We start from the raw sequence: 27,538 nt of genomic DNA on the forward strand, positions 1-27,538 counted from the left end.
GTAGTGACAAACCAGCCTCTGAGGGGTTGAGTCTGACCTAAGCTTGGATCTAGGTACTGGCCAGTGTGACCATGATTTAGTCATACCAAACACAGCACTAAAATTAAGCTTGAATAGTTTGGCTGGCACTGTGTCACATAAGCTGAAAACAATAAGCAAGATAGCATCAAACAAAGGACACCTTGATTGTTTTGCTACCCTCTGTGCATAGCATGTAGAATCATAGGTGCCGACTCTGTGGGTGCTCCGGGGCTGGAGCACCCACGGGGAAAAATTGGTGGGTGCTCTGCACCCACCGGCAGCTCCCCGCCCCAGCTCACCTCCGCTCTGCCTCCTCCCCTGAGCGTGCTGCGGCTCCGCTTCCCCCCCCTCCCTCCCAGTGCATCCCGCCACGAAACAGCTGATTCAGGCAGCAAGCGCTGGGAGGAAGAGGGGAGAAGGGGGAACACGGTGCACTCATGGAAGAGGCGGGGCCGGGGCAGGGATTTGGGGAAGGGGTCCCATAGGGGCGGGGAGGGGGGAGGGGGCAGGGGCAGGAGTGGACAGGGCGGGGTAGAGGCGGGGCAGGGGGCAAGCACCCACCGGCGCCTAGAAAAGTTGGCACCTATGTGTAGAATCATAGAAATGTAGGTCTGGAAGGAACTTCGATAGGTCATGTAGTCCAGTCCCTGCACTGAGGTAGAACTATCTAGACCCGAGGTGGGCAAACTATGGCCCGCGGGCCACATCCGACCCGCGGGACCGTCCTGCCTGGCCCTTGAGCTCCCGGCCAGGGAGGCTAGCCCCCAGCCCCTCCCCTGCTGTTCCCCTTCCCCCACAGCCTCAGCTCACCGTGCTGCCAGTGCTCTGGGCGGCGGGGCAGCGCGGCTGTCAGTCCTGCTGCTCTGAGCAGCATGGTAAGGGGGCGGTTAGGGGTGTGGGGTCCCGGGAGGGGGCAGGGGAGGTTGGATGGTCGGGGGTTCTGAGGGGGGAAGTCAGAGGGTGAGAAGTGGGAGGGGGCGGATAGGGGGCGGGGGCCAGGCTGTTTGGGGAAGCACAGGCCTTCCCTACCCGGCCTTCCATACAGTTTCAGAACCCCGATGTGGCCCTCAGGCCAAAAAGTTTGCCCACCCCTGATCTAGACCATCCTTGACAGGTGTTTGTCTAATCATTGGAGGTTTGTAAAAAACCTCAACCTCCCTAGGTAATTTGTTCCAGTGCTTAACTACCCTTACAGTTAGCATGTTTTTTCTAGTGTCTAACCTAAATCTCCCTGGCTGCAATTTAAGCACATTACTTCTTGTCTTGTTCTCAGTGGATAAGAAGAACAATTTATCATTCTCCTCTTTATAACAACCTTTTATGTACTTGAAGATTGTTATCATGTCTCCTCTCAGTCTTCTCTTCTCCAGACTAAACAAACCCAGTTTTTTCAATCTTTCCTCATAGGTCATGTTTTCTAGACTTTTAATCATTTTTTGTTGCTCTCCACTGGACTTTCTCCAATTTGTCCAGCTCTTTCCCAAAGTGTGGTGCCCAGAATTGGACTCAATACTCCAGCTGAGGTCTTGTCAGTGCTGAGTAGACTGGAAAAATTACTTCTTGTCTTTTGCTTACAACACTGCTATTAATAATCCCAGAATGATGTTCACTTTTTTTTTTGCAACAGTATTACATTGTTTACTCATATTTAATTTGTGATCCACTATACTCTTTTTTGCAGTACTCCTTCCTAGGCAGTCATTTTATGTTTGTGCAATTGATTATTCCCTCCTAAGCGTAGTACTTTGCATTTGTCCTTATTGATTTTCATCCTATTTATTTCAGACCATTTCTCCATGGAAAACTAAATAGGTGCATCAGAATACACCACATGTGAGTGTCAGGGAGTCATATGCTTTTTCACTATTTCTGCGAAAGTGAGCACTTCAAAAAAAATCTCCAAAGGCATTTTTAAAGACAGGTTTTTTAATTATAAAGGGTTTCTTTTTTTCATGTGTGATTACAAATGTAACACGGAGTCTATGACAATGACTAATGGTCTATAAATACCTAAGACAGTTATCATACTGTTGATGTCATGCTTACAGAAATGTAGGCCATGGACAGGTAGTGAAGACATTGTTAAACAGAGATCAGCGTGGAGGGGTGAAGGGAAAGAGGTACTCATAATAACTTGCCCCCTCTCTATTCAGTCTCCCCAATCCCTGATGGTTGTTGCCCATACCCTTGCTGCCACTGTCTCCTCTCCAGGCTCCTGTGCCATTTCTCACCCTCTGAGGGGCATGTAGGCACAGACTGGATACTAATGCTGCTTCTAGTAACACCCATTTCTGTTCGGATAGCCATGCAGCTTTGAGGAAATCATGTGATGGGCTGCTCCCTGCTTCCTATCCTTGGCATTCTTCCTTACAAACCACAGTGTTGAAGCCACATAATGCTGGTGGGGGGAGGGATAGCTCAGTGGTTTGAGCATTGGCCTGCTAAACCCAGGGTTGTGAGGGATCTGGGGAAAAATCAGTACTTGGTCCTGCTAGGGAAGGCAGGGGGCTGGACTCGATGACCTTTCGGGATCTATGAGATAGGTATATCAGTTCTATGAGATAGGAGTATCTGTATATATATATATATATATATATATATTATTTATTTTGGTGAAGAGAAGCTTTTCAGGCTCACAGGAAGGGGAAGGGAGCATGTTCAGTGGTTCTGCTTCCTCTCTGCATTTAGGGCAGGGATGGGCAAAGTTTTTGGCCCAAGGGCCACCTCTGGGAATAGAAATTGTATGGCGGGCTAACAAAATTGGGATTGTGGTGTGGGAGGGGGTGAGGGCTCTGGTTGAGAGTGCAGGCTCCGCGGTGGAGCCAGAAATGAGGAGTTCAGGGTGCAGGAGGGGGATCAGGGCTGGGGCAGGGGTTGGGTGTGGGAAGGGGTGCAGGCTCCGGCTGGGGGGGTGGGCTCTAGGATGGGGCTGGGGATGAGGGGTTTGGGGTGCAGGAGGGTGCTGTGGGCTGGGATCAAGGGGTTCAGAGGGTGGGATGGGGATCAGTGCTGGGGCAGGGGGTTAAGGCACAGGGAGAGGCTCAGGTGTGCAGGCTCCAGGCAGCGCTTACCTCAAGCGGCTCCTGGAAGCAGCGGCATGTCGCTTCTCCGGCTCCTATGGGGAGGTGTGGCCAGGCGGCTCTGCATGCTGCCCTGTCCGCGGGCATCTCCCCTGCAGCTCCCATTGGCTGCAGTTCCCGGCCAATGGGAGCTGTGGGGATGGCGCTTGGGGTAGGGGCTGAATGCAGAGTGGAGCCCCCTGGCTGCCCCTAAGCGTAGGAGCTGGAGGGGGGCCATGCCGCTGCTTCCGGGAGCTGCATGAAGCGGCCCCCGACCTTGCTCCCCGGATGGAGCTCTGGAGCCCACTCCCCAGTGGGAGCTCAAGGGCCGGATTAAAACAGCTGGGGGGCCGGATCCAGCCCGCAGGTCGTAGTTTGCCCACCCCTGATTTAGGTGCTGATCCAAAGCCAAATGAAGATAACAGAGAAACTCCCATAAACTTCAGTAGGCTTTGGATCAGACCCTTTAGAGGGTACCATTCACAAAACTACACTTACACGATACTCTGTAAATAAAGCTGGACACTCAAAAATATTATTGTTTTCTCCTTAAAGTTCCCATCCTGCTAGTTGCTGAGCACCCTCCAGTTCCATTAACTTTGGTGAGAATGGATGCAGCCCAGCACCTAGCAGGATCAAGCCTTTACTACCTATCCACTTTCTCTGTGCACACTCTACTGTAACCAAAAAGGGAAGGATTTTCCTTGTCTTTATTTAGAGATGGGCCGGAGCCACAAAATTCAGATTCAAACTTTACCAAAGCTGAGCGGGTTTTGTATCTGGGTTTTGGTTCACCCCACTGTAGAGATAAGGGTGGTTTGCAAAGTCTGGATCCAGATTTGAACATCCCTGTGTTTTGGGGGGTATTTGGATCCAGGGTGGTGTTTCTGATGCATCTCAGTTTTATTGTTGTCTCTTCGTACTGGTAGTGGTGGCCATCACAGTGTCCACTCAACCTCTCTAACCTTGTCTATAACCTCTTCTTGCCTATTTCAGCAATTAACTGGCCAGCCCATGAAGAGAACCTAGATGACTGCAGTCACTAAGGAGTTACAGTTTGCACACACAACGAGGGGAAATTTTGGATGTGTGTAGGCAGCCAATAAAAGAGGAGATAAACAATGCAGCTGACTCATACCCAGCAAGGCTTAAACTGTGATTGCATCACTGTTCCAGGCAGATCGCAGCTCTTTGTTGCAGTTGCACTAGCTCACTCCTTCAGTCTCTATGCCCACACGTCTGGAGGTAAGTCTCAATATTCTTTGTATGTTTGTTTTCACTTATTTTATTTGTACACTGAAACATTAAATCAGCCCCCAGCCACACTTCCCTCGTATGGATGGAAACACTTTCACTGTGAATTAAGCGTAAAGATCGTTTTTAAAGGATTAGCTCTTATAATGCAGGATTTTCCAGTGTGTTTCAATGAGACATTTAAAGCCTCTCACAACTTTCTGTAGTCCTCCTCATTCAAACTGCCAGTCTTGACAAGCTGTGGTTAGAAACCACATGGTAGTGTGGGCAGTAAAATGATATTGGATTTTAAAAGGAGTAAAATCTCTATACCCAGAAGAGCAGAGCTGTTGGTAGTGCAGCGCTGAGAGCTTTTTTGTCCCAATGAAGGATCCTTTTGCATCCCATTTAGGGACGGATTCTGCCACTCTTACTGACATTAAATAGTACTTTAATCTGTGATTAGTCCCACTGACTAGTTCTGAAATAAGGTAATTCTCAATGTATGTAAAGGTAGCAAAACTGGGGTTTCTGATTTTAAGGTCAGATCCTCACTTGATGTAAATCGGCAATTTACAGATGAGTTGAGAATCTTGTCCAAACCTCTAGATATATGGGGGGAAATCCTGCTTCTAGCTATAGTTCATTTGTATAAAAACAAGAAGTGGTGAAAACATGTCATTCTAAAACCTCTTTGGTCAGGGTTAGATTTTGCAAAACCAAAATACGGGGGTGATTCAGATCTGCTTCTCTTTTTATTTGTGCCACTAAAGTTTCAATAATTGATTCCAGTTTTACCTAGTTCTCTTTTTAAAATAAAAATAAGCAAAACCAGGAGCGATTTGGAGCCAAGGTTTATTATTAGACTCTTTTTTCGAACCCGAACATTTAGAGATTTGAGTAAACGGTTCTGGTTTTACACATTTTTAGAGATGAAAAATTATTTTGGTTTTGCAAACCTTTTGATTGTTTATTTTTCTCCACAGAAACCAAAACTAAATTTAGGTTCCACTTTATCCAATCCCCATAATATTTGAGGAATAAATGGTTCTTTTTTTTTGCCTGTCTCTGATTTGGAAGAGCTTTGTGTAATTTTGCACGTAAAATGACTGGCCTGGCTCTGTTGGTCTCATGCCATATTGGATGTGTCCTTTACAAAATACACTGCTTGAAGCAAATGTAAGATGTGTCCTTTACAAAGTACACTGCTTGAAGCAGATGTATATGAAAAAATAGATTATGTTCTTAACCTCTTCATTTTGGGCATCAGAGAAATCTCATGTGTCTGAAATCTTTCCTTCCACGTAGTTGTTGCGATCCAGCTCAATAATTCGTTCATAGCAGCATAGAGAGGATCAGTCACAACCCTGCCTGCCTCTGAACTGAGCCAACAAAGTCATTCTGAGAGGCCATCATATAGCTACTGAATGAGTGCCTTGTTTTAATAGTTCCTGCAGGAACCACAGCTAGTGCCTTCAGATTCAGTCTAGAATGTTGTTGTTTAAAATAAAAAGCAAAAGGTCTAACCCATCTTGTTGCATCAAACTTACATTAGACTGGGGAATTTTATTAGTCAACCAATGGACATTTTAGTCTGATTATTATATGAATTAGGGTAGCACTTGGAGGCATTAACTGAGTTTGGGACCCCATTGTGCTTTAGGTCAGGGGTTCTCAACCTTTTTCTTTCTCAGTCCCTCCCCACATGCTATAAAAATTCCATGGCCCATCTGCGCCACAAAAATTGCTTTTTTCTGCATATAAAAGCCAGGGCCAGCCTTAGGGGGTAGCAAGCAGGGCAATTGCCTGGGGCCCTGTGAAGCTAAGTTGCTCAGGCTTCGGCTTCAGCCCTGGGCCCTAGCAAGTCTAATGCTGGTCCTGCTTGGCGGATCCCATGAAACCTGCTCGCGGCCCCTGAGTGGGCCCCAGACCCCTGGTTGAGAACCACTGATCTAGGTGATATCAATATACAGTGTAACAGCCAGACCCTGCTTGGAAGACCTTGCAATTTAATTAGGCAAAATAGACAAAGGATAAAATAAAGGTGTGTGGTTATCCCCATTTTATAGATGCTCGGCTGAGTCACTGAGAGATTGTGATTTGCTCAAGATCACACAGGCTTTCTATGGCAGAGCTGGGAACTAGAAGCAAACCTGAAGCACAAGACCACACTTTAGCTGAACCCTCAACTTAAAAAGAGAGTTCTCAACTTACACCCCTTACTCACTACTTAAATCTGCAGTTTAGAGCAGCATTAATTCCGGCATGGCTTTCTTAGTGGAAATCTGCTGAGTCTGAGGGGAGCATTCCATTTTGAGCTCTTATGACCCTCTGATCTCCAACCCTGCAGTATTCTCATAAATGGGCTTCTGAAGACCCCTTTTCTTCCCTCTCTCTTTTCCTTGTCTCAGCTCTGTCTGTTCTTGTTGCTTTCTTTCAGCACTAAGTACAGGGAGTTTTATGCTCACTATATTTTTAAAACATCCTCACCTGTTATTAATAACACCTGACTCATACATTAACGCAAAGTGGCTGTGTGGGAGGTTGTTGTCTCTAGTCAATGTGTATTAAGGCACATATGCACGTGGCCCTAGGGATCTACTATATATAACCAATGGGCCAAATTCTCTGCTGCTGTAAATGGGCATAGCTCCACTGGCTTCAGTAGAGTTTTGCCAATATACCACATCAGGGAATTTGGCCTTTTGTTTTGCTGTTCTGTTGACATACAGTATCCTAGTAAATAATGGCACATCTGTAAAGGGCATGGCTCTGGAGGTAGATTGGAATGGATTACTGCAGTGTTTCCCAAACTTGGGACGCCGCTTGTTTAGGGAAAGCCCCTGGCGGGCCGGGCCAGTTTGTTTACCTGCCGTGTCCGCAGCTCTGGCCGATCGCGGCTCCCACTGGCCGCGATTCGCCACTCCAGGCCAATGGGAGCTGCTGGAAGCAGCAGCCAGTACGTCCCTCGGCCCGCGCCGCTTCCAGCAGCTCCCATTGGCCTGGAGCAGCGAACCGCGGCCAGTGGGAGCCGCGATCGGCTGGACCTGAGGACGCGGCAGGTAAACAAACCGGCCCGGCCTGCCAGGGGCTTTCACTAAACAAGCGGCGTCCCAAGTTTGGGAAACACTGGATTACTGCATTATTACAGTTTTTCATGGGAATTATCTTTCTGTCCAGCATGGAACTGTAAGAATTTTAATCTGTTGTTTCCCCAAATTACAACACTATCCTTGGAAGTCAAGCATTGTATTATATTAATGTAAATAGTGCCCCCATATTTCCAGGTGATTATAATGAGAACTGGCCATAATATTGAGCACTTAGCACCTCATATTTACAAATGGTAAGTAAACCTCAGGCTGTCCCTGTGTGGTAGGTAAATTTTTTCCCTATCTTTAAAGGACAATTTGACCCAGAGCATGGTAATACGAAGCCTTTTGAATGAAGATGAAGAGTAGTTTGGGGAACAAAGCGTGGTGTAACTTCAGTGTACCTTGGCAATGATAACAAAAACAAATCTAAGGATGTCTGTTTTTCTTCAGTTCTCTCCCCCACTAAACGCCAGAAAATGGCCAATCTGATGCCCGTAATAGCCCAGGAAGAGCTGGATAACTTTATCTTCACCAGGACAAGTTCTGGCTTCGCCCTCAAAGCCTTTCATGCTCCTCAGAATATTAACATATCACTGAAACTGCTGACCAGCCAGAATACAACTGAGAGGTGGGTGTCATATTTAATTTACTATATAAACAGCTCAGGAGGACAGTAGTGCAAAGAGGGTACCAACATGGACTGTAGCATTTCTGACCCCAGTCACCTTTCCACTTCAGTGACTCCCACCTGATTAACAGAGACAAAGTGGAAGAAATATATTGAATTGCACTAGGTGAGAAATTTGACATATGTAATGACAATGGGGCTTGATCCTGAAGTCATTATTAATAGTGTTATGATTGCATCAAAGGACTTCAATCCATGTTCAGTGCACCGTTGTACTATGCACTATACAAACAAACACAAAGAGCTCACAATCTAAGTTTTAGACAAAACTTGATAGGTGAATAAATGAACACATACGAGAAGAAAGGGAGAATGGACAATTGCAGTAGAGATAGGACTGAGTGCATATATTAGTCATAACCACAAACTCTGTCACAAATGGATGTCAGCCTAACACTCACATAACTCCAATTTATTTCATTGGAGTCACAGGCTTATAGGGATTATGAGGTCAGGCCCATACTATTTTTTTAATGGTGTGGGACCAAATCACTCTAGTGAATGCACTCATTAGGCTCTCAGTTTCTTGAAAGGGTATCCAAGAGCAGAACATGGTCTTTTTAGTATCTGAGAAGTTTAGGTCCTTAGCTGGTTTTTTTAGGCGGCATGCTTAAGCTGAAAAATTCAGATTTCAAATATCTTAAAGTAGTATATGGAGAGGTCATTTTTTCCAAAACAAAGACAGGAACAATTTATCTAATCCAACTCAGATTTCAAACACCCCCTAAAATTCTTGGGGTGCTTGCATCCAAGGTTCCCACGTTTGGTCTTTGGTTGTGCTTGAGTCTAAATTCTTTCATTTATGGCATCCAAATTTGAATCTTGAAACAAGAACTAGTCTGTCTTTAGTGAGGGCCTCTATAGGGCTCAGGGCCCTGATCCAAATCCCACTGACGTCAATGGAAAGACTTCCATGGAGGTTGGATCAGGCCAAAAATAAATTAAGTTTGAGTGTTCTGCTTTTTATTTTTTAAATTCAATAGAAGTGCAATAACTTACTAATCTAAAATAAGAATATATTTATTTGGTAGTTTTTTCTAAAAGGCTTGCCCTCTTTCCCCTGTTTGCTCCCCACTTTTTGTTTAAATAAAAAAAAAGTTACATCAGACAACAAAAGCCAATAATTTATTTTCTCCTTTCTGGATTTAAAGTGTTGTTCTAGTTATAAAAGTGATTATGGGAAAATGAACCTTCTTACTCATATCTGCTCTTTAAATGTCAAGTCTCTGTTTGTCGTCCCCCCCCCCCCCCCTATTACCACTGTAGAGTGAACCCAGCAATGAGAATAAGATGGATTCTATCCTGCCCATCATTTGAACTGCTAACCTAATTCCAATGGTAGAAATCCATAGTGTTAGTAATGATGTTAAGAGGTAGAAATAAGCACAATTTGTATATAAATTTTGGAGCCACAATTTATTTATAAACATGGGTATTAACATACTGAATATCCATTATGTTTGCAATGAAAAGGCTGTTTTCCTTCCTTAAAAAAGAATCCAACTTGGACTGCCTGGCCTGATTTTTCTAAACAATGCATGTTCAATTGTATATGTGAAAAGTGCTTGCACAGCTGCACATCTAACTTGAGTGTGCTGTTACTGCCACTGCCCATGCAATATCCATTCACAAATATATTTGATCTGGAAATCAGTGACCCCCAAATATGGAACTCACAATGTAATTTTTAGTCACTTCTCCCTATAACTGCATTTTTATATACTTCCCTGAATTGTCTATCACATGCACACCAGAGAGGATTCCAACAAAAAGGAATACAGGAAGCAACTTTTACTATGATAGGACTGTGCTGCCCTGTCTTACATTTCCACCATGCATTTCACAGTATTGTGCTCCAGCAGAAGGGCAGTTACCAGCAGCCTCTCGGGCACTGGCAAGCAGTGTTGGGCTATATAATGGTGGGTGGGAAATTTGATCCACACCAGCTTAAAATAGTTTTTAGAGAATTTTTCTGAAATAGTCTCCCTCCTATGTTAGCAGTTGCTGGGGGGAGTGGGAACAGGAGCTGGTTTGGAAGGCAGATGCTAGTTTGAGGAGTTGTCGGATATCTCCCAATCTCTTACACCAGTACATGGGACAGATCAGGGAATGGGCATCAGTTCAGGGATCAAAGAATCTCCTGCATGCTGCTGAGGCTGATCAGGGACCAGGAGCCATTGCATACAGTTAGGAAGCAAATACTATAGGGTCCAGGGTGCTAGCATTACCAATAGTGTCATCAGGCCAAATCCTGATGTGTTTACTCAGTTTTTACTTAGGCATACTCCCACTGAAGTCAATGAGACTGTCACTGAGTTCAACGGAAGTTTGCTGAAGCATGAGGAATCTAAGTTAAGATCTTAAGATTTATCAAAGAGTACCCACTGCAATAAATATATCCTACAGCCTAAAAACATACCTAGAATAGAATAGCAAATCTGTGATTTACATGGTGTGCGATGTTTGGGACTGAATTAAGTTCCCAAACTTTGGAACAGTTGGGATCAGAAGCCAAACTGTGCAGCTGGACCCTCTTCCTAACTCTACAGATTTGTTTTTCAGCAGGAAACACTAACTGGGTTAGTCTTTAAAATAATGACAGGGGTTGAAATCCTGGTCCCATTGAATTTTACCATTGATTTCTATGGGCTGAAGATTTCATGCATAGAATCAGCAATTCAGAACATATTGCAGATGGGATCATATTTTTAAAGTTAAATGCAACTTAGGGAGGAGTGATCCTGTAGCACAGGGGTGGCCAACCTGAGCCTGAGAAGGAGCCAGAATTTACCAATGTACATTGCCAAAGAGCCACAGTAATATGTCAGCTCCACCCCCTCCCCCACCCTCCCAGCACCTCCCACCCACCGGCAGCCCCACTGATCAGCGCCTCTCCCTCCCTCCCTGCATGTCCTGATCAGCTGTTTTGTGGCATGCAGGAGTCTCTGTGGGGGGAGAGCAAGGGTATGGCAGGCTCAGAGGAGGGTGTGGGAAGGGGTGGAGTGGGGGCAGAGCCAGGGGTTGAGCAGTGAGCACTCCCCTGCACATTGGAAAGTTAATGCCTGTAGCTCCAACCCCAGAGACGGTGCCTGTACAAGGAGCCGCATATTAACTTCTGAAGAGTCGCACGTGGCTCCGAGTCCGGAGCCAGAGGTTGGCCACCCCGGCTGTAGCAGAACCAGTTCATATATCTTCCTTGAAACTGAACATTCTGATCAGATCCACAGATCAGTGCTACCATTGTACAACTGAACAAAGAGGTTATTGTCTAAAGTTCTCAAATAGTCTTAATCTTCTACCGATTAGCAAAATCTGGTTTCCTTATACTTTTTAAAATACATCCCACTGAATTTAAGACTAAATCCAATCTGAGTAGAAGCAGATTCAGCTCCACTAAGTCCCTAAAGTTACACCTACCACTTACACTAGGTCTGAATTTGGCCTCATGGCTTTACCTTTACTCTCTGATGTGGTTTGATCCCATCCATACAGGCAAGACCGGCTATGACTGAAGCTGGTAAAATTTGCAGTGTAGAAGGGACCTCACTGATGGCGTGAGGAAAGCATACTTTTAGGGGAATGGCAGGAAAAAAAATCAGTTCAGAGCGGTTGTTTCTTCAGTTAGTTTAACTATCCCAAACATTCTTCCTGCCCTTGCATTTTAGATCCTGATAAATATATTTTGATACTAATGGAACTAGCTTCTTTCTTGTACATTTTTCAGTTTTAATGTGAAAGATGTTTTGTAGTCAAGAAAACATTGTTGGTATTAAACACCAGATAATGGTAGTGGTGGGAAAACTCTACCAAGTCATCCTTCTTTCCAGTATCACACAATATGACTGTTACTCAGCATGTCTGTCTGAAATGCTGCCTCTTTAACCCCTGTTCTCTGCTTGCAGTGAGTTGAAGGTGCTACTCCAAGATGTAGCAAACACACGACGCATTCAATCTGAACAGCTCCTGCCTTCTCTTGGGATCTACCAATCTCAGGGACTTCTGGGGGTCGTGACTGAATGGATGTGCAATGGATCCCTCCACTCGCTCATCCACGAGGTAAGGAAGAGGTAGGGATCTTTTAGAGGGGCTCCTTTATGGGTGTTAAAACTGTTTAGAAGCAAGGGCAATAATAAAATGAGCAAACTGTACCTCAGTTATGGATATTCATTTTGCAATAGAGTTGCTAATACCTTTCACCTGTAGATCTCAATAGATAGTGTGAATAATGACTGCTTTATAATTCTAAAAGATATATGCATATCTATATATATCATGGAATATTACACTGAAATAAATGTTGATTTTTAGCACCACCTGTACCCAGAATTGCCTTTTCCCCTACTCATGCGGATCCTGTCAGATGTGGCTGAAGGATTATATCATCTCCATAGGCTAGATCCTCCTCTCCTCCACTACAGCCTGAAACCCTCCAATGTCCTTTTGGATACACAATATAGAGCTAAGGTGAGGCCCTTTTACATTTAGCTTTTTGTCTTCATTATTTTCTTGACATGAAACCAGAACAACTTCTCCAACTTCTTGACATGAAACCAGAACAACTTCTAATATGCTTGATTATAGGATTATTTATCAGACATCTGTCCTAACATAAAATACCAGATCAATATTTGATACCAATAATGCCATATTGTTGCTACAATTCACCATTCACCCTTCTCTACAGATAACAGATTATGGTCTAACCTCCTGGAGGAAGCAGCAAAGATCAGTCCTGCAGAACTGCAATAGAAGCTGCTGGGATTTGGTATACCACTCTCCTGAAATACTTGAAGGAGGTGTACCCTCACAAGAAGGAGATATTTACAGGTTAGTACAGGTTTTTAAGGGAAAGTTATAGCTAAAGGAGACCTACTTCTGGAGAGCAATTCACATAGTATTGAATTAAATGTTTCTTTCAATAAAATATTGTAAAATTATACTACAGTGAAACCTACAGGTCACAGTGTTCCATTCAAATAACAGCTGTTACACGTATCATATCTGCATAACATTCCAGACTAGGAATATTGCAGCATTTAGTTAAACTTGAAATTCCTAATGTTTGAAGGAAATTATTTCAATACAATTTGTTATATTAAAAATTAATACTTATGGCCATACCTTTAGGTTAAGCAATTGCCAAACTTCAGCTTCAAAATATTAATTTACAGTAAAAAAGTAGAATACTGCTGCGGATGACATGCTATGAAGTAGATTCTCATCTTGATGCTTATATTAGATTTACTTGAATAAATTAAAAGGAGTTCTATGCACACAAGGAGAGAGTGACAAATCCTTGTAGGTGAAGGACTAATTTTTAGCAAAACTTATGTTTTTTTTAAACATACCCTTTTCAGATCAGAGACCAAACTTTCAACTGTAGTTACTAAACTGATTCTGTATTTTCAACTATCTGCACAAAACTTAATCTGCCTACAAAAATAGGCATGCCTTAGACATCAGGTAATCAAACAGCCAGAGTTAAGTTTCCAAATTCTTTCAGTTTGAATAATATAAAGTTTTATAAATATCTGAAGATTCTTTTCATAAACGCTAGCATTGGGGCCTAAATGTCCAATGTAGGTGCCAAAACTGTAGACACAATTATTTGCACACACAAGTGCAATCCACTTAGAAACCTAATATCAGCAAGTCAGGTAGTTAGATTTTTAAATGGCTGCTGTTGGTGGTGTAGACAGTTGTGCCACTATTTAATATTTAGGCACAATTATTGGATGCTTGGTTGAAATCTAGTTAAAAATAAGAATATGATTTTTATCTTGATGATGTCCCTTTAAGGTCCTGTGGAATCTCTTCTGAAAAAACTCGCTATTCCTAATCAGGCATTAACTTTTAACTGAAGTGACTTACATAAAGAATGCATGTTATTTACTCCGCCATCTTGTCTGCCACACATCCAAAGGGCACATACATGATACTCTGGATGAATGACAATCCAAAAATAGCAACTATGTAACTCTATGGACATATATCTTCATGGCTGGCACCACAGAGTCTATGACAACCTTTATACCTAATACAGGTCTGTCTCATCTTACGCTGGGGTTACGTTCCGCAGTCAGCGCGTAAAGCGAAAACCGTGTATAGTCAAAATTACATTGAGTGTAATGGCGGGTGGAATCGCCCGCACTACAGGAACAGTATTTAAATTGTTATTTTTCTCTTTTTTGTTTTGTTTTTGCCGACCACGTAAAGCTGAATTCGCTCATGTTAAATGCGCGTAAGATGCGACAGACCTGTATTACGTATGGCCAATTTTCTAGTGTTAGAGCTTTTATTTTTGTTATGGAGCCAACAACTTCAGCTCCTTTTCTATTGTCATCAATATACATATTATATATGTATTTAATAACACCTATGAATGATGTGATTGTTCCTCTGTTGTCCATGAAGAATACATGAGGCTCAAACAGGAAAGGAGTGAAAGGCTCACTTTCAGATGGCATAATTCCCATTCTCAGGTGTCACACCTTTTTAATTATAGATGTTTGGAAGTGACTGGTATTGCATGAGACCTGTGCGTGTCCAGCAGTGGTGTGACATGGAATATATTTGTTTTGCGTATATATCCAAGTGTTTTTACACCAATATTGATGTTGATTTAAGTACATTTAAATGCTACAGTGACATCTCCTAGAAGTTACAAATGGAAAAAAAAGATCTAGGGCCTGATGCAAATTTCACTGATGTAAAGAAAGATTCATTGGGCTTTGGATCAAGCTTTTAGTGGGTCAGCTAGTTCATTCCCTTGTCAATATACTCAACACTACCAAACACTTTATAATTACTGCAACAACAAAAAAAGAGGAAGTGAAAGGCTTTGAAACCCACAAATGGAAATTAGGTGAGGTATTTTAGAAAATAATCTACAGAATTTAAGAGCAAGACTTTCCCCTGAAACAGAATTCTAGCTGGTCTTTGTTATATCCCTTGAGTATTGTATAAGGACAGCTCAATTGGAAACTGAAATATAATAGTATGCAAAAATGGAAATCCTGCTAATAAGGAAGGGCTTAGTGCAAGGGTGGGCAAACCTTTTGGCCCGAGGGCCACATCTGGGTGGTTTAATTGTATGCAGGGCCATGAATGTAGGACTGGGGCAAGGGGTTGGGGTGCGGGAGGGAGTGCGGGGCGTGGGAGGGGGTGTGGTGTGCAGGAAGGGGCTCAGGACCAGGGGTGGGGTGCAGGAGGGGTGTGGGGTGCTGCAGGGAGCTCAGGGCAGGGGGTTGGGGTGCAGGAGGGGGTGTGGAGTGCAGGAGGGGGCTCAGGGCAGGGGGTTGAGGTGTGGGGTGCAGGAGGGGTGCAGGCTCAGGCCTGATGCCGCTTACCTCGAGCAGCTCCAGGGTGGCAGCGGCACGCAGTGGGGCTAAGGCAGGCTCCCTGCCTGCTCTGGCCCCATGCTGCTCCCAGAAGTGGCCAGCATGTCCAGCAGTGGCTCCTGGGGGTGGGATGGGGTAGGCGGCTCCGCTGCGCGCTGCCCTTTCCTGTGGGTACCACCCCCGAAGCTCCCATTAGCCGGGGTTCCCCATTCCTGGCCAATGGGAGCTGCACGGGGCGGAGCCTGCAGGCGAGGGCAGCGCACGGAGCCCTTTCCCAGCCACCTCCTCCAGAGGCCATAGGGATGTGGTGCCGGCTGCTTCCAGGAGCGGCACAGGGCCAGGGCAGGCAGGAAGCCTGCCTTAGCCCTGCTGCACCACGGGGCTGGCAATCCTGTGGGCCCGATTGAAAGCCGTGACGGGCCGGATCTGGCCCGCGGGCCGTAGTTTGCCCTCCCCAACTTAGTGTAACATGGAAAATACCCTTCCCTTGAACTAATGAACTCAATTTTTCAGTAAGTAATCAACATCAACACAGATTCCAAATTAACAAGCACAATTTCATTATTGTTTGCCTCTAGCTTTGGAATGCTATGTTGGGAAAGCTTAAGCAGACAGAAACCTTTTGAAGGTATGTATATCTCTCTTTCTTGATGGTTAATTATCTTTTTCTGAATTTATCCTCCTCTAAGCAACATTGATACCAACAGACCTGTCTTTTCAGACCTCGCTTTATCTCAAATCCCTATTACAGTGCTTGGAAGGATTAATTTGTGATCAGTGTGTCAGTAAATATTGATTTCAACGTACACACACAAACTAACAAATATATTTCCAATGATAGTTGAAATTTACAGATAGGCAAAGTAAGAAAAATGCTGCTTGATAACTTATTAGAGTTTGATTTAAGGATATTTACTTTGTATATTTTGACATGTGATATTGGCAATTTGTGTTTGAATGGTTATAAAACTTTAGCTTTTTGAACCTCAACATCTACTGTCATTAAATAATTGTCTGACACTCCCATAATTTTCTGCAACTGTAAAAATTGAATACAATTGGGGAAAAATTAAAAATAAACAGTATTATCTGTCAAAATTATAAAAAACCAAATTCTGCCAACTGTGTATCCCAATAATGCCCAGTTCCATAGCTCTGCATCTCCTGTAGGGAATACAGTACTAGCCCCAAATGAAGATTCTTATTGTAAAAGAAACAGATACCTTCTCAGGGGTAGCTTTAATGGCATAGTTTTTACTATGTACTACCTAAGCCTGTTCACTGTAGCACCCTATTAAATTGTTATTTTGACCTTTCTGCTTATCTTTAATGCATAGCAACAGCTCTTTGGCTTGTGACACTCAGCATACTAACATCACAATCCAACATACTGACATTAGGCAGCATTTTAGGGTATGTCTACACTGGAGCTGGAGAGTATAATATCCAGTTTGAGTGACACACCCGCGCTAGCTCTAATCCAACTACACACTAAAAATTAAGTGTAGCCATGGCAGCATGAGTGGTGGGAAGGGCTACCTGCTCAAGTACAATCCCAGACAATCAGAGCTAGTGCAGGTAGGCCTACTCAAGCTGGAAATTACATCAGTGTAGACATGCCCTTAGTGGCAAGTAACTTGTCCAGTGAGTAGAACTGAGCCTTTATACATGTTTAAAAATCAAGGAGAGTTTCAGGTCTCAAATAGGAACTTTTAGTTCCTGCTAGACTTATATTACTATAAAATATGCTACTTTCTGCATATTTTATACCACAAAATGAAAATGAGGAATTTTACAGAGTTGTAGATCTTTAAAGCACTGTATAATAGACTGAAAATTATCCCCATTTTACCAATAAGGAAACTGAGGCAGTGGTAAATGATTTGTTTAACATGACAGCCAGAGCTGAGAACTAGACTTTGGAGTGCTGATTCCTGTCCTGTTCTCATTCCTTTAAAGCATGGCGCCTTTTAACTTATAGTAAACATACTTTAAAGAAGGATCGGTTTCTTCTAGTCTCTCTTGAGTTCTATGAAAGTGACAGTGCTGTATCATGTTCCTGAATATGATCCTTCTTACTCTCCTTCTCTTACAGCTGATTGCTCTAACAATGAGATTTCAGTTTGAGCAGTCATATGTGAAGAAGTATGTGCCTCTGTACTTGATTATCAAACTACATTACAGTTAGTACTCTCCTCTATCTGGAAAATGGCAAGGGCTCCAGGTCTATCTACCTATGGGACTTTCTTTTTCACTACATGGTCCAAGGAAAGGAAACTACCTGCTTGCCTATGGTGCACTAAACACTATAGAACCCAAGAATCAGGGGTTTTGAAAGCAGCAAGATGTGGAACTTTTCCTGGCAATTGTTTAATGACTATTTCTATTAAATATGACTCTACAACAAGTCACATTACATTTGTATAGCACCTGTCATCCAAAAGGGCCCCAAAGATCTTTACAATTTAACACACACATTTATTTATGAGAATCACTTCACTCACCATCTCTCGAGTGGAACATATAACTATTCAACGCACACTAACATTGCACAGCCCTTTTGGACAAAAAATGAAGGATCGTGTATCCAACTAAAATTGCAGAGGGAATGAAGGTAGGCAGGATGCAGTTACCCCAGCGAGAATCTGGCCATTACATGAGGGCTAGCAAACATCTTTATTCTTACAAAGAGTGCCATGGGAACTTAAATGACCACAGGCTCATGATTTTACATCTCTTCAAATTTCCCTAGTGATTTCTCAAGACATGCAGGGCTCCTGCAAAATTCATCAACAAATACTCCATACACCTCATTTTCCATATGTAATGTTCCACAAGTTCAGCCTTTCATTTTCTACTATGAATGAAGATGAGAATTACATACTTGTATATTTCAACCACCAGCCTGCTCCCAAGTACAGACTATGCAGGCGTATGCCATAGGGAGAGGTGAGGGGGGAAGCATGCTGTAATTTTGCAATCACATTTGTGAATTGTGTGTGTGTGTGTACACATGATGTCAGAATAAGCCAGTGTCTTTGCTGATCACAAGTCACCTAGCAGATTACTCTGTTTTTATCTACCTAACAGCTTTCATTCTGACAGACTTTACAGGCTCGGATTAAAAATACTATATACAATATACTCATGCAAGGCGGTGCTTTCATATTTTTTCACTGCCATTTTGTAGCTGCCCAGAAGAATTAGATTCTTTTGTGCATAAAGGGAATAATTTTTTTTAAAATTTGCACGCAGAATTGCATACAGAACTGTGTGGTTAGGCTGCACACACAGTAACTATAACTGCAAATAGGGTATTTGTGCATTCAGGTTACCAGTTATGCCTACATACCCAGTTGTGACTTATTGCTTAAACAACCCTTCTAACCAGAAATAAATGGACTGCTGCCAGTAGGTATAAATGAGTATTGTCACAGTTGGTCAGCTTTACTTAAGAGTGTGTTGTTGGGTTTTTATTTTTCGTTTTTAAAGAGTAGTCTTAGTTTTAAAATACAGAAAACAACCTGCACTAAACATCATCTTAAAATAGTTCTGAGGGTTTTAACTTTTAAATAACATGTTCTCATTCTCTTGCAGGCAAAAAAAACCTGCTGGAAGTTGTGACAGGAGTCTGTAGTGGCCTGCGGCCTGGGACTGAAGCAGAGTATATACAGAGCAATTTGCCTCAGAGAAACAGGCTGTTACAGCTCATCATACTGTGCTGGCACCAAGACCCAGATTACAGGCCCCAAACTGCAGGTAACATTCAGTATTTGCTCCCCCTTGTTGCTATCACAAACAGTCTGAGTGTCCTAAGTAATGCAGTGTTGTTGTAGACCTGAAGCTCTGTGTGAGCTCGAAAGCTTGTCTCTCTCACCAACAGAAGTTGGTCCAATAAAAGATATCACCTCACTCACCTTGTCTCTTTAATGTCCTAGATCATTGTACAGTAATGATGGCACAATAGAATGTTGTAACCCCAGTGTGAGATGAAACAGTTGGGGCACTGTCACCAGCATACTGTAGTGTTTTGGTTTGGGTTTTTTTTTTTTTTAATAAGGATGCCGTGCCCTCCTCTAAGGTGGCTTAGTCAGTTCAAGATTTTTAGTTTAAATATAGTGTAGTAAATTTAGCATAGATAAAGGCTAGGAAATTACTGGAGATTGCCAGCTAAATTCAGTATTTGAAGAATGGCTGATTTACCTTTAACAGTCTCATCTCAAAGTAATCACCATTCCCACTGGAGCAAATCCCACTGTTGGTTAAGTCAGAGTAGCTATATTATACCATCTGAGGATCTAATCCTCTGTTTCTAAAAAGACAGCCCTGAAACATGAATGATAAACTATGGCCCAGATTTTTCAGACTTGTACACAGAAGTGTCCAACTAGCCATCCGCACATGCTTTTACTGTGATTGCTTTGTGCAGTCATGAATAAATTAGGTACAAATATGCAGGTTTTTGTGTGCACATTTCTGATAATCTGATCCTAATTTGTTTATATTAGATCAAAAAAATATATATATAAGGCAAAGTTACTTAGAGGTGATTTAAAAGATTTTAATATGATTGCAACAGAATAATAAAAATCAGTGGAAGCACATTGGTGCATAGATATTTGCTTATTTGGATACGCATACATCCTGTATTTAAAATGCATTTTTCTTCCCACAGAATGTGTGGAACTCTTAAGGAGAATTTTGAGTGCTTTTAGCAAGGAGAAGATTTCCAGTGCAATCTACAGTTTGATTGATGCAAAGGTTAGTGCAAAATTCAGATTTGGTCCCATACAATTGCATTGCCTGCTTTCCGTGATTACCATCTTTGAAATCAAACAGGAGTTTGTCTCTTTGTTATTGCTTCAAAGGGCTATAAGTTAAAATGTCAAGATCAGTCCCTAAAAGCGGATAGAGCTAAAATACGTCGATCCAAGATTTAAACTCAGCCTCAAAAGTTTAATCCAGGATTCACAAGTGAGACTCTCCATACTGTATTACTGATAAGTATGCATGAGTCACAGACAGTTGGAGGGCCCCCTCACACTGTTCTTGCAGCAGTAGCAAATAGAAGGATGGTTTTAGGTTAACCAGATGTGTTAGTGCACTAGCCTGTCATCTCTGAAGTCCCCAAGTCAGTTTCTGCCTGAGGTTACTTGTAAAATGCAGCTTCATCCTAGTATCCATTCCCAAGATCAATCAGACCACAACATAGCTGTGAGTGAATATTAGTCTCAGTTACATCAGGTCCAGGTCTGGGACCGCAGAGCAATGTCTAATGTCAGGATTAAGATCAGTTGTCAGTACAGCCTGGAGGGAAGGTAGCACAGGATACTGATGCAGCTGGGATTTCTCATGGTACTAAACTCACAGTCTGTGAAGTGAAAAATGCGAAAAGTCTCCTGGTTTTATCTCACTTGTGCTGGATTCTGACTTGATGAGAGTAGTCTTGCATCCCAGATTTTGGGAGATTTTTTTAATATCTCTTCCGAACTCGAAGTTGTAGAGGCTGCAATTTGAGAAATGGGAGGTGTGATTTGCGGAAGACCAAATGTAGAAGTACCCCATAAAAGGAGAAGGAGCTCCCAAGCATTGGTCTTTGTGGTGGCATGACATTTATGACGTGATTTTGTAATGCACCGAAAAAGCCTGTTTTCCCCAACGCCCACAGTGATGAGTATGAAATAAATACCTGTAGAGAAAGGCAAAACAACCCAATATTGTTTCAGTAGGTAATAGAACTGTACTCTGGTTGATTTTACTCCTAGCTGCAGATCATGTGGTGTATGTGCCTGATATTTTGACAGTACCTCCATGAATATTCAGTGTATGATTTTTTTAGTTTCATTTGGACTGAATGTTGTGTATATTTTACTAAGTTAGTGGGTTTGTTTGTTTGTTTCAGGAGAGAGCAGTAAATGCCTGCAAAGGCTCAGTTCCACACATGCTTCAGACACATGTGCACAATCTAGAGGTGAGCAAACATATGCACTTGGGGAGGAAATTTTTTCAAGGGTATCTTAGTCCCATTATCAAAAGTGACTTAGGCACTTAGACTCCCTAAGGGAGTCTGCCTAGTAAGGGAGATCTTTTCTATCAAGAAGCTAGAAGTAATTTCTTATCCATTTTCATCCCTGTCAGGTCATCTGTGCACAGAAAAACAGCAACCGGCTTATCGACAAGAGTGTCCATCTAACAGCACAGAGATTGTCAACTGTTCTTGACAGCCCTGCAGGAAGAGAGAAGGCTAATCAGATGGCATTTGCAGATATCACAGCGCCAAACACAACACACAAAAAAGGTATGTAGGACTGATCAGCTTAAGATGTTTTTACCTCCAAGTACTATAAAAATATTAAACAATTACATATTGGCTCAGTATCCATAAAAACATGCCAAATGTCTCCCTCTTCGGAGTGCAACTGTGATATAACTCTTGATATAACCAGAGCAACAGATTTCTCTGCAGTAGCAAGAGTCTGCCCTGAGAATTGCAGCGGTGCAAGATTTTTGCAACCATTCCTCCACAGGGAGAACTCACAACTAGCCAGTGTATTCCCATACGTGAGTGGACATTCAGTGGGTTCAGTGGTGTAAACCAGGCAGCCATAGAATTTGCTGATTTAGTGTACACCCTGAACACCCTCCACCAGTCAGACACCTGTGGCACTCTGACCACAACTTAAAGCTGCCCTTCCCTGGCATTCCAAGAACTGCCTGCTCTTCCCCAGAGAGCAAATCCATCCTGGGTCTAGTGGACCCTGCTGGAACAGAGAGGTGCAATTTCTTTTGCCTTTGCCACCATGAGTGAATCTAGCCCTCTACCAAGATACTTATTTGGCCCTCAATCACCACAGTACTTTTCTCTACTTTCTAATACCTGCTGTCAAATGTCTCCGCATTAGAAAGTAATTGCTTTGGAAGAGTCCCATCTCTTCAGAAGAGAACGAATGATTCATATTAGCCACTCCTACCTAACCATATCCTTCGGTTTTTTCACTGTGGGCTTGTCTTGGCAAATGTTTGACAAAGTATTTAAATCCATGTGCATTTCATGTATATAAGCGGACTGGAGGTGGGTTTTGTTTTGATGGTTTTGTTTACAAGATCTGAGCCACAGAAAATCTATTATCTATCTTTGGTAACCTCTGAATACATGGGACTTATGATACAGGTTTCTTAATACTTAGTACTGAAATAGATTAGTGGCTGTTCCTTTTGGGTAGAACAGGATTTTCCTCAACTTCATCCACAAATTTACAGTAGTCCACAACTATAATCAACAAGTTAAAAGGACACTGACAACTTAAATGTAGCCCAAAGTTTACATTTTTTAAAAACTTTTATAAAATCTACAACCCATAGAAGAGTTTCTAGAATTAAAACTCAGTTGAAACATTTGACCTAGACTTTCAACTGCAATGTTATTAATTTATTTGTATCAAGGATGCTCCATCAAGGACCAGGGCTCCATTGTGCTAGACGCTGTACAAACATAACAAAAAAAGATTGTAGTTCTTTGGGGGCAGGAACAAAGTATGAGACAATATTCGAGATTAAAAAAAAAATCCACTTTTAATTCAGTAACCCATGCACATACTTTTTGCAATATATGATTTAAGTTTAGTGTCCCTTATACATTTCTAATTTTACAAATAAAAATTTATTATTTGGCCGTATACAACAGTCCCATTACGTGTAGTGTAACAGAGGTGTTATGCTGCATGAAAAGATGATGCTCCGCTCCTGGGAATTCATCATCCATACTCTTGCATAAAACAATTTTCTTAAAGTGTGAGAGATGGAGTATGTACATAACAAATGTAAAAACTTCATAAGAGGGAGGATCTAGCAGCAAGTGTTCACAGGATGTAATATTTACAGACAAGTTAGTCCTCTAAACTCTGTTTAAATTAGAGATCCGGAACTATCCATTGATGAATCTCTATTATGTTCAGCTGTAGTCCAGTTTAAAAGTCTTATCTCACCCATCTTTATTTGTTCCCAGCTCATCCAGGTAGTAGAGAATCAGCGCTGCAGCATTCCTTTCCCACTCCTTGTACCTCTGATCCACACGCAAGCAGAGAAGATGGTGGTCAGTGTCAAAGGGACCCAAAGCTGTGGCAGCAGCAGGCACTACAGTTATCGCTGCCACCTGAGCACAGCCCTCATCATAGCCAATTTCAAAGCACACAGTGTGAACAAACATTAACAGGTGAGATTCCAAAGAAAAGTTTGGTCCAAGAACCAGAAGCTCCTGGCAATGTGGTATAGTAATATTTTATTTTGCCACACTTTAGCCAGTGTTTCAGATAAAAACTGTACTTTGGCCATATTCTTGTGTATTTACTGGTAATTAGTGTAATTCCTCTGAAGCTGGTACTTACCATTGTAAGAAACAGGATACTGGACTAGATGGACCATGGGTCTGTTCCAGTGTGGCAATTCCTGTGTTACTAAAAGCTCAGACTTTGGCCTTCAAAGCCAACTTTTGTTCAGAATAGGCACATTGTTCAGAAGTGGACTTTCACTGGAAAGGGGTCTAAAGAAAAACCTCACAAAATATAGCAAGTTTTATGGTGAAATAGGCCCACTGAGGTTATAACAAATGGGGAAAAAATCCACTGTATGTGGTTTAACCTTTCATTGTGACAATTTCAAACATCTCCAGCAAGGTAGTTCTTGGGGATGCAAAAGGTTAGTTGGAAAAATACTTCCCTTCCACCTCATTTTTATATTTTCTTTGGGCAAGACCCGAAAAAGGCCTCAATCTTCCTACTGAGCAGATATGAATAAGGCTGACTTTTGGTCTGTGAAAGCTGCCTCTTTTTTCCATAATGAAAAAGTTTGTAAAAACAAGTTTTTCACTTTGACAAATTGAACCATGGTGATCTCCAACAAGCTGGACATTCTTCTGATCTGTTGGATGCTGGGGACATGTTTCTGGGCAAACCAACAAAAGACCTTCTGTAAACTAAGACAATTCAACTCATGGCCCAATTGGTAACAGACTAGGAAGACTGAGGCATGGTCTCCTAAGTACAGGTGACCTTTTCTTATTTCCTTTCCCTTACTGGAAGGGCAGCCTAATGCAGTTTCTGCATAGATCTGGTTTTGGTGTATGCACCTTCTAAGATGCTTCCATCTCCCACTGAAGCAATGAGAGTATTGAACAGTACTATCCTTCAGATCTGTCTATGGTGCCTTCTGCTCTTCCAGCCTCTACTGGGTAGACTAATACTCTCTAGACATAGCTAAACTTCTTTACATAACAGTTATACAGATGATAGATTACCAGGATCAGACCTGGGAATCCCCTCCCCTTAAGTCATCTCACTCACTAAATATTATTTTCTGTGGTCTGGGTCTATGATCAGTGCTAGTTTTGAATAGAGACTGCAAGTAAATGAACTCTTCATCAGCTCCTATTGCTCCACTGAACTTACATTTCCATTAGTCACTTCATTCTTGACATTAATGCTGCCACTAGCTAACAGTTTAATGAAAAAGTCTGACAGTTTGGCGTATCTAATTTTGTTCCTTTTTATTCAAGGTCCTTGCTGCAAAGGCAACTGCTGCCAGATCCTAGCCTGTGGGCGACAGACTATCTTGAGCTGCATGACAGAAGGGCGCCTCAACCACATTCTTGATGTCCTTCGCTCCCAGCGAGTGTTGTCTAAAATGGACTATGAAATGATCACCTCTTTCCCCACCCTGACCAGCCGCGCTCGTGCTTTGTTGGACACTTGCCTCTGCCTTGGAGAGGGGGCAGCTCAGATTGTAGTGACTGTACTCTCAACTAGCAAATGTAGCCCTCTGGCACGAGGCAGCCACATCACAGACAGCTCTGCTAAATTAAATAGACGACTGCAGTGACTTAAGTTATTTTTCATGGCATATTTCATGGATTGGTGCACTGGTAACTTGGAATGACATTAATTCATGTTCATTTCTCATTACCCACTGACTAAAAAGTCTGTTCCTTTTCCTACTGCTCAGTGACTTTAGTCCTCTAAGAGTTCAAGACACCCATTGCCTGCAGAAATAACAGAGCCTGGTAATATATATTCCAACTTGGACCTCTGAGATGGTAGGATTATGGGAGTATGCCAGAGTCTAGTTCAAGTCACATGTCACTTATTATTTCCTGGTTTCTTAATGGAGGTAAATTGATTGTGACTTATTGGTGGATGGTTGAGAGGAAGACTGATGCTAAGCTCTTCCAAGTCTGAAAGGCACTTAAGGATGGGCTGCTGCCTGGGAAGGAAGAAAGAAGCTGCTTTTGCCAACAGCCAAGCAAGCTGTCACAGTGAAAGTGAAAAGCATTCAGGAATAAGTTTTCAGGATCGCTTCAAACGAGCCTTTGAAATTTACCATCTTGCAAACTGAATCATTTTTTAAATTTTTCTTGCACAAATGCTCATTTGTCCTTGTAAACTGGTACACTTACATTTAGCAGGTGCAAATTCAGAAACTCTTTTGAAATAAAATGGCCATAAACAAGTTAAAGTTACCTGGATACAGCATGTTAATGTTGTTCAGTTTATGAATGATACAGGTATACAATGTGAAGTTAAGCTGTGAGATAAGAGGTGCCAAACTGGCCACTTTGGAAGGACAGTTCCATTGAACTGTAAATAAAGATACGAACATCAAATATTATCTTAGTTAAAATGAAAATGAAGTGTGCAAGGTGCCTCCATTAGAAAGTACCGTAGGATGCCTGCAATATTCACGGCACTGGATAAGCCCAGGAACATTATCATTACAAGATGTATAGATATTTCAGATGCCAAGCTACATTGTTTTGTTTCACTACATTGCAATTGTTCTTTTCATTTCCAAGATGTTCAATTAATCCTGTGGTTTGATGTGTTGGAATCTTAAATGCAGGAGTGGAGTATTTTAAGGCATATTTATACAAGGGATTATTTATTCCACATGATATAATTTAAAACCACTAGCTTTAGAAGTTTTAAAATCAACATTTTAGAAAATTCAGTCAAACTGTCTTAAGGCTGCTTTGTGACAATAAAAATGGCTAAAATTTAAAGCAGTGTCAAAGTGTGTTAGAAATGTCATTTTTTACTTTATTAAGGGAGGCAACTTTCTAGCTCCTAGAAGTTTAATGTTTCATGCTACATTTTAAATGAGAGACATCTGTTTCTCCAACAGACCACAGAACAGCTTTTGGTACAACATAGGGCTCTTGTCACTGGTCAAAAAAGGAACGAGTCCCTCCACTGTATTCCTTCCTTCTGTGGAAGGAAGCACAATTGTCAAGACTTAAATATCAGGTATCAGGAATCATTCCATTCAACTGTTGTATTGGAGTTTTTAAACTTCTACATAACATGATGGGGCAGTAGACAACCCTAGTTTATGATATATTTTGAAATGACTGCCTGATTTTAATGCATAACTTAGTCTTTGTCCACCCATATCCTCGATCAGTCTCTGAAAGATTTCAGATATGCACAAAACTTTCATTTCTGTTTACTTCCATGCAGTTACAGAGAACCTCAGCAACCCATACTAACAACGTTTTTTCTGTAAGTTAAGTGAAAGCCATTATACAAATATCTATTAATATAATAGATTTACTTCCTAAGTGGTCTTTTAAATGTTTAGCATCCTCAGAAATAAAGCAGACCGAGTGGATAGAAATAAATAGCCAGAAAATAATACAGATTCATCTTCAAAAAATGCAGTCTAATGCATCTGCTGAAAATCTGAACCCCAGAGATGCAATGTGGGACAAACTAGGTAAGCAGTAATAGTGATCAAGAGACCTGTAAGTGGCGGTAGTGGACAGCTAATCGCACATGAATTTGTAGAGCCCTGCATGGATATAAAATTTGTATCCACATGCAATCCACAAAAAGGATCCGCGGATGTGGATTTCCATGTATATAAAGCGGATACCTGTGTATTTGAGGAGCTCTATGAATTTGCAATCTGATATAGCAAGACAAAGGGCTAGTGCATTTTGGGACTGAGTATGCAGATTTCATGTAATAGAGTATGACTGTTGTATTCCCTTCTATATGATTTTGGCGTGACCACAACTGGAATATTACATTAAGCTCTGGGCATCCACTTAAT

General features: G+C 42.1%; 1 protein-coding gene across 1 annotated transcript; it reads left to right on the plus strand.

Moving 5' to 3' along the window:
* Nucleotides 1-4,201: 4,201 nt before the first annotated feature.
* On the plus strand, nucleotides 4,202-26,861 carry LOC112108205 (receptor-interacting serine/threonine-protein kinase 2-like). Its single transcript, XM_024202236.1, has 12 exons — nucleotides 4,202-4,325; nucleotides 7,859-8,036; nucleotides 11,999-12,152; nucleotides 12,405-12,560; nucleotides 12,781-12,923; nucleotides 16,015-16,064; nucleotides 19,034-19,195; nucleotides 20,112-20,197; nucleotides 21,339-21,407; nucleotides 21,575-21,734; nucleotides 23,442-23,648; nucleotides 24,987-26,861. The coding sequence occupies exons 1-12, from the start codon at nucleotides 4,202-4,204 to the stop codon at nucleotides 25,307-25,309; spliced, it is 1,812 nt and encodes a 603-aa protein (XP_024058004.1). The 3' UTR covers nucleotides 25,310-26,861.
* The last annotated feature ends 677 nt before the right edge of the window (nucleotides 26,862-27,538 follow it).

Source organism: Terrapene carolina, unplaced genomic scaffold, assembly GCF_002925995.2.
Source record: "Terrapene carolina triunguis isolate 2854851 unplaced genomic scaffold, T_m_triunguis-2.0 Scaffold130, whole genome shotgun sequence".
Taxonomy (NCBI): Eukaryota; Metazoa; Chordata; order Testudines; family Emydidae; genus Terrapene; species Terrapene triunguis.

What these genes read in the sequence shown, in the direction of transcription:
- LOC112108205 (XM_024202236.1), top strand. Translation starts at nt 4,202, where the DNA reads ATGCAGCTGACTCATACCCAGCAAGGCTTAAACTGTGATTGCATCACT. An exon ending in ATACACAATATAGAGCTAAG is followed by an intron (nt 12,561 to 12,780) that starts GTGAGGCCCTTT and finishes CCTTCTCTACAG; the next exon opens with ATAACAGATTATGGTCTAAC. An exon ending in CACATGTGCACAATCTAGAG is followed by an intron (nt 21,408 to 21,574) that starts GTGAGCAAACAT and finishes CATCCCTGTCAG; the next exon opens with GTCATCTGTGCACAGAAAAA.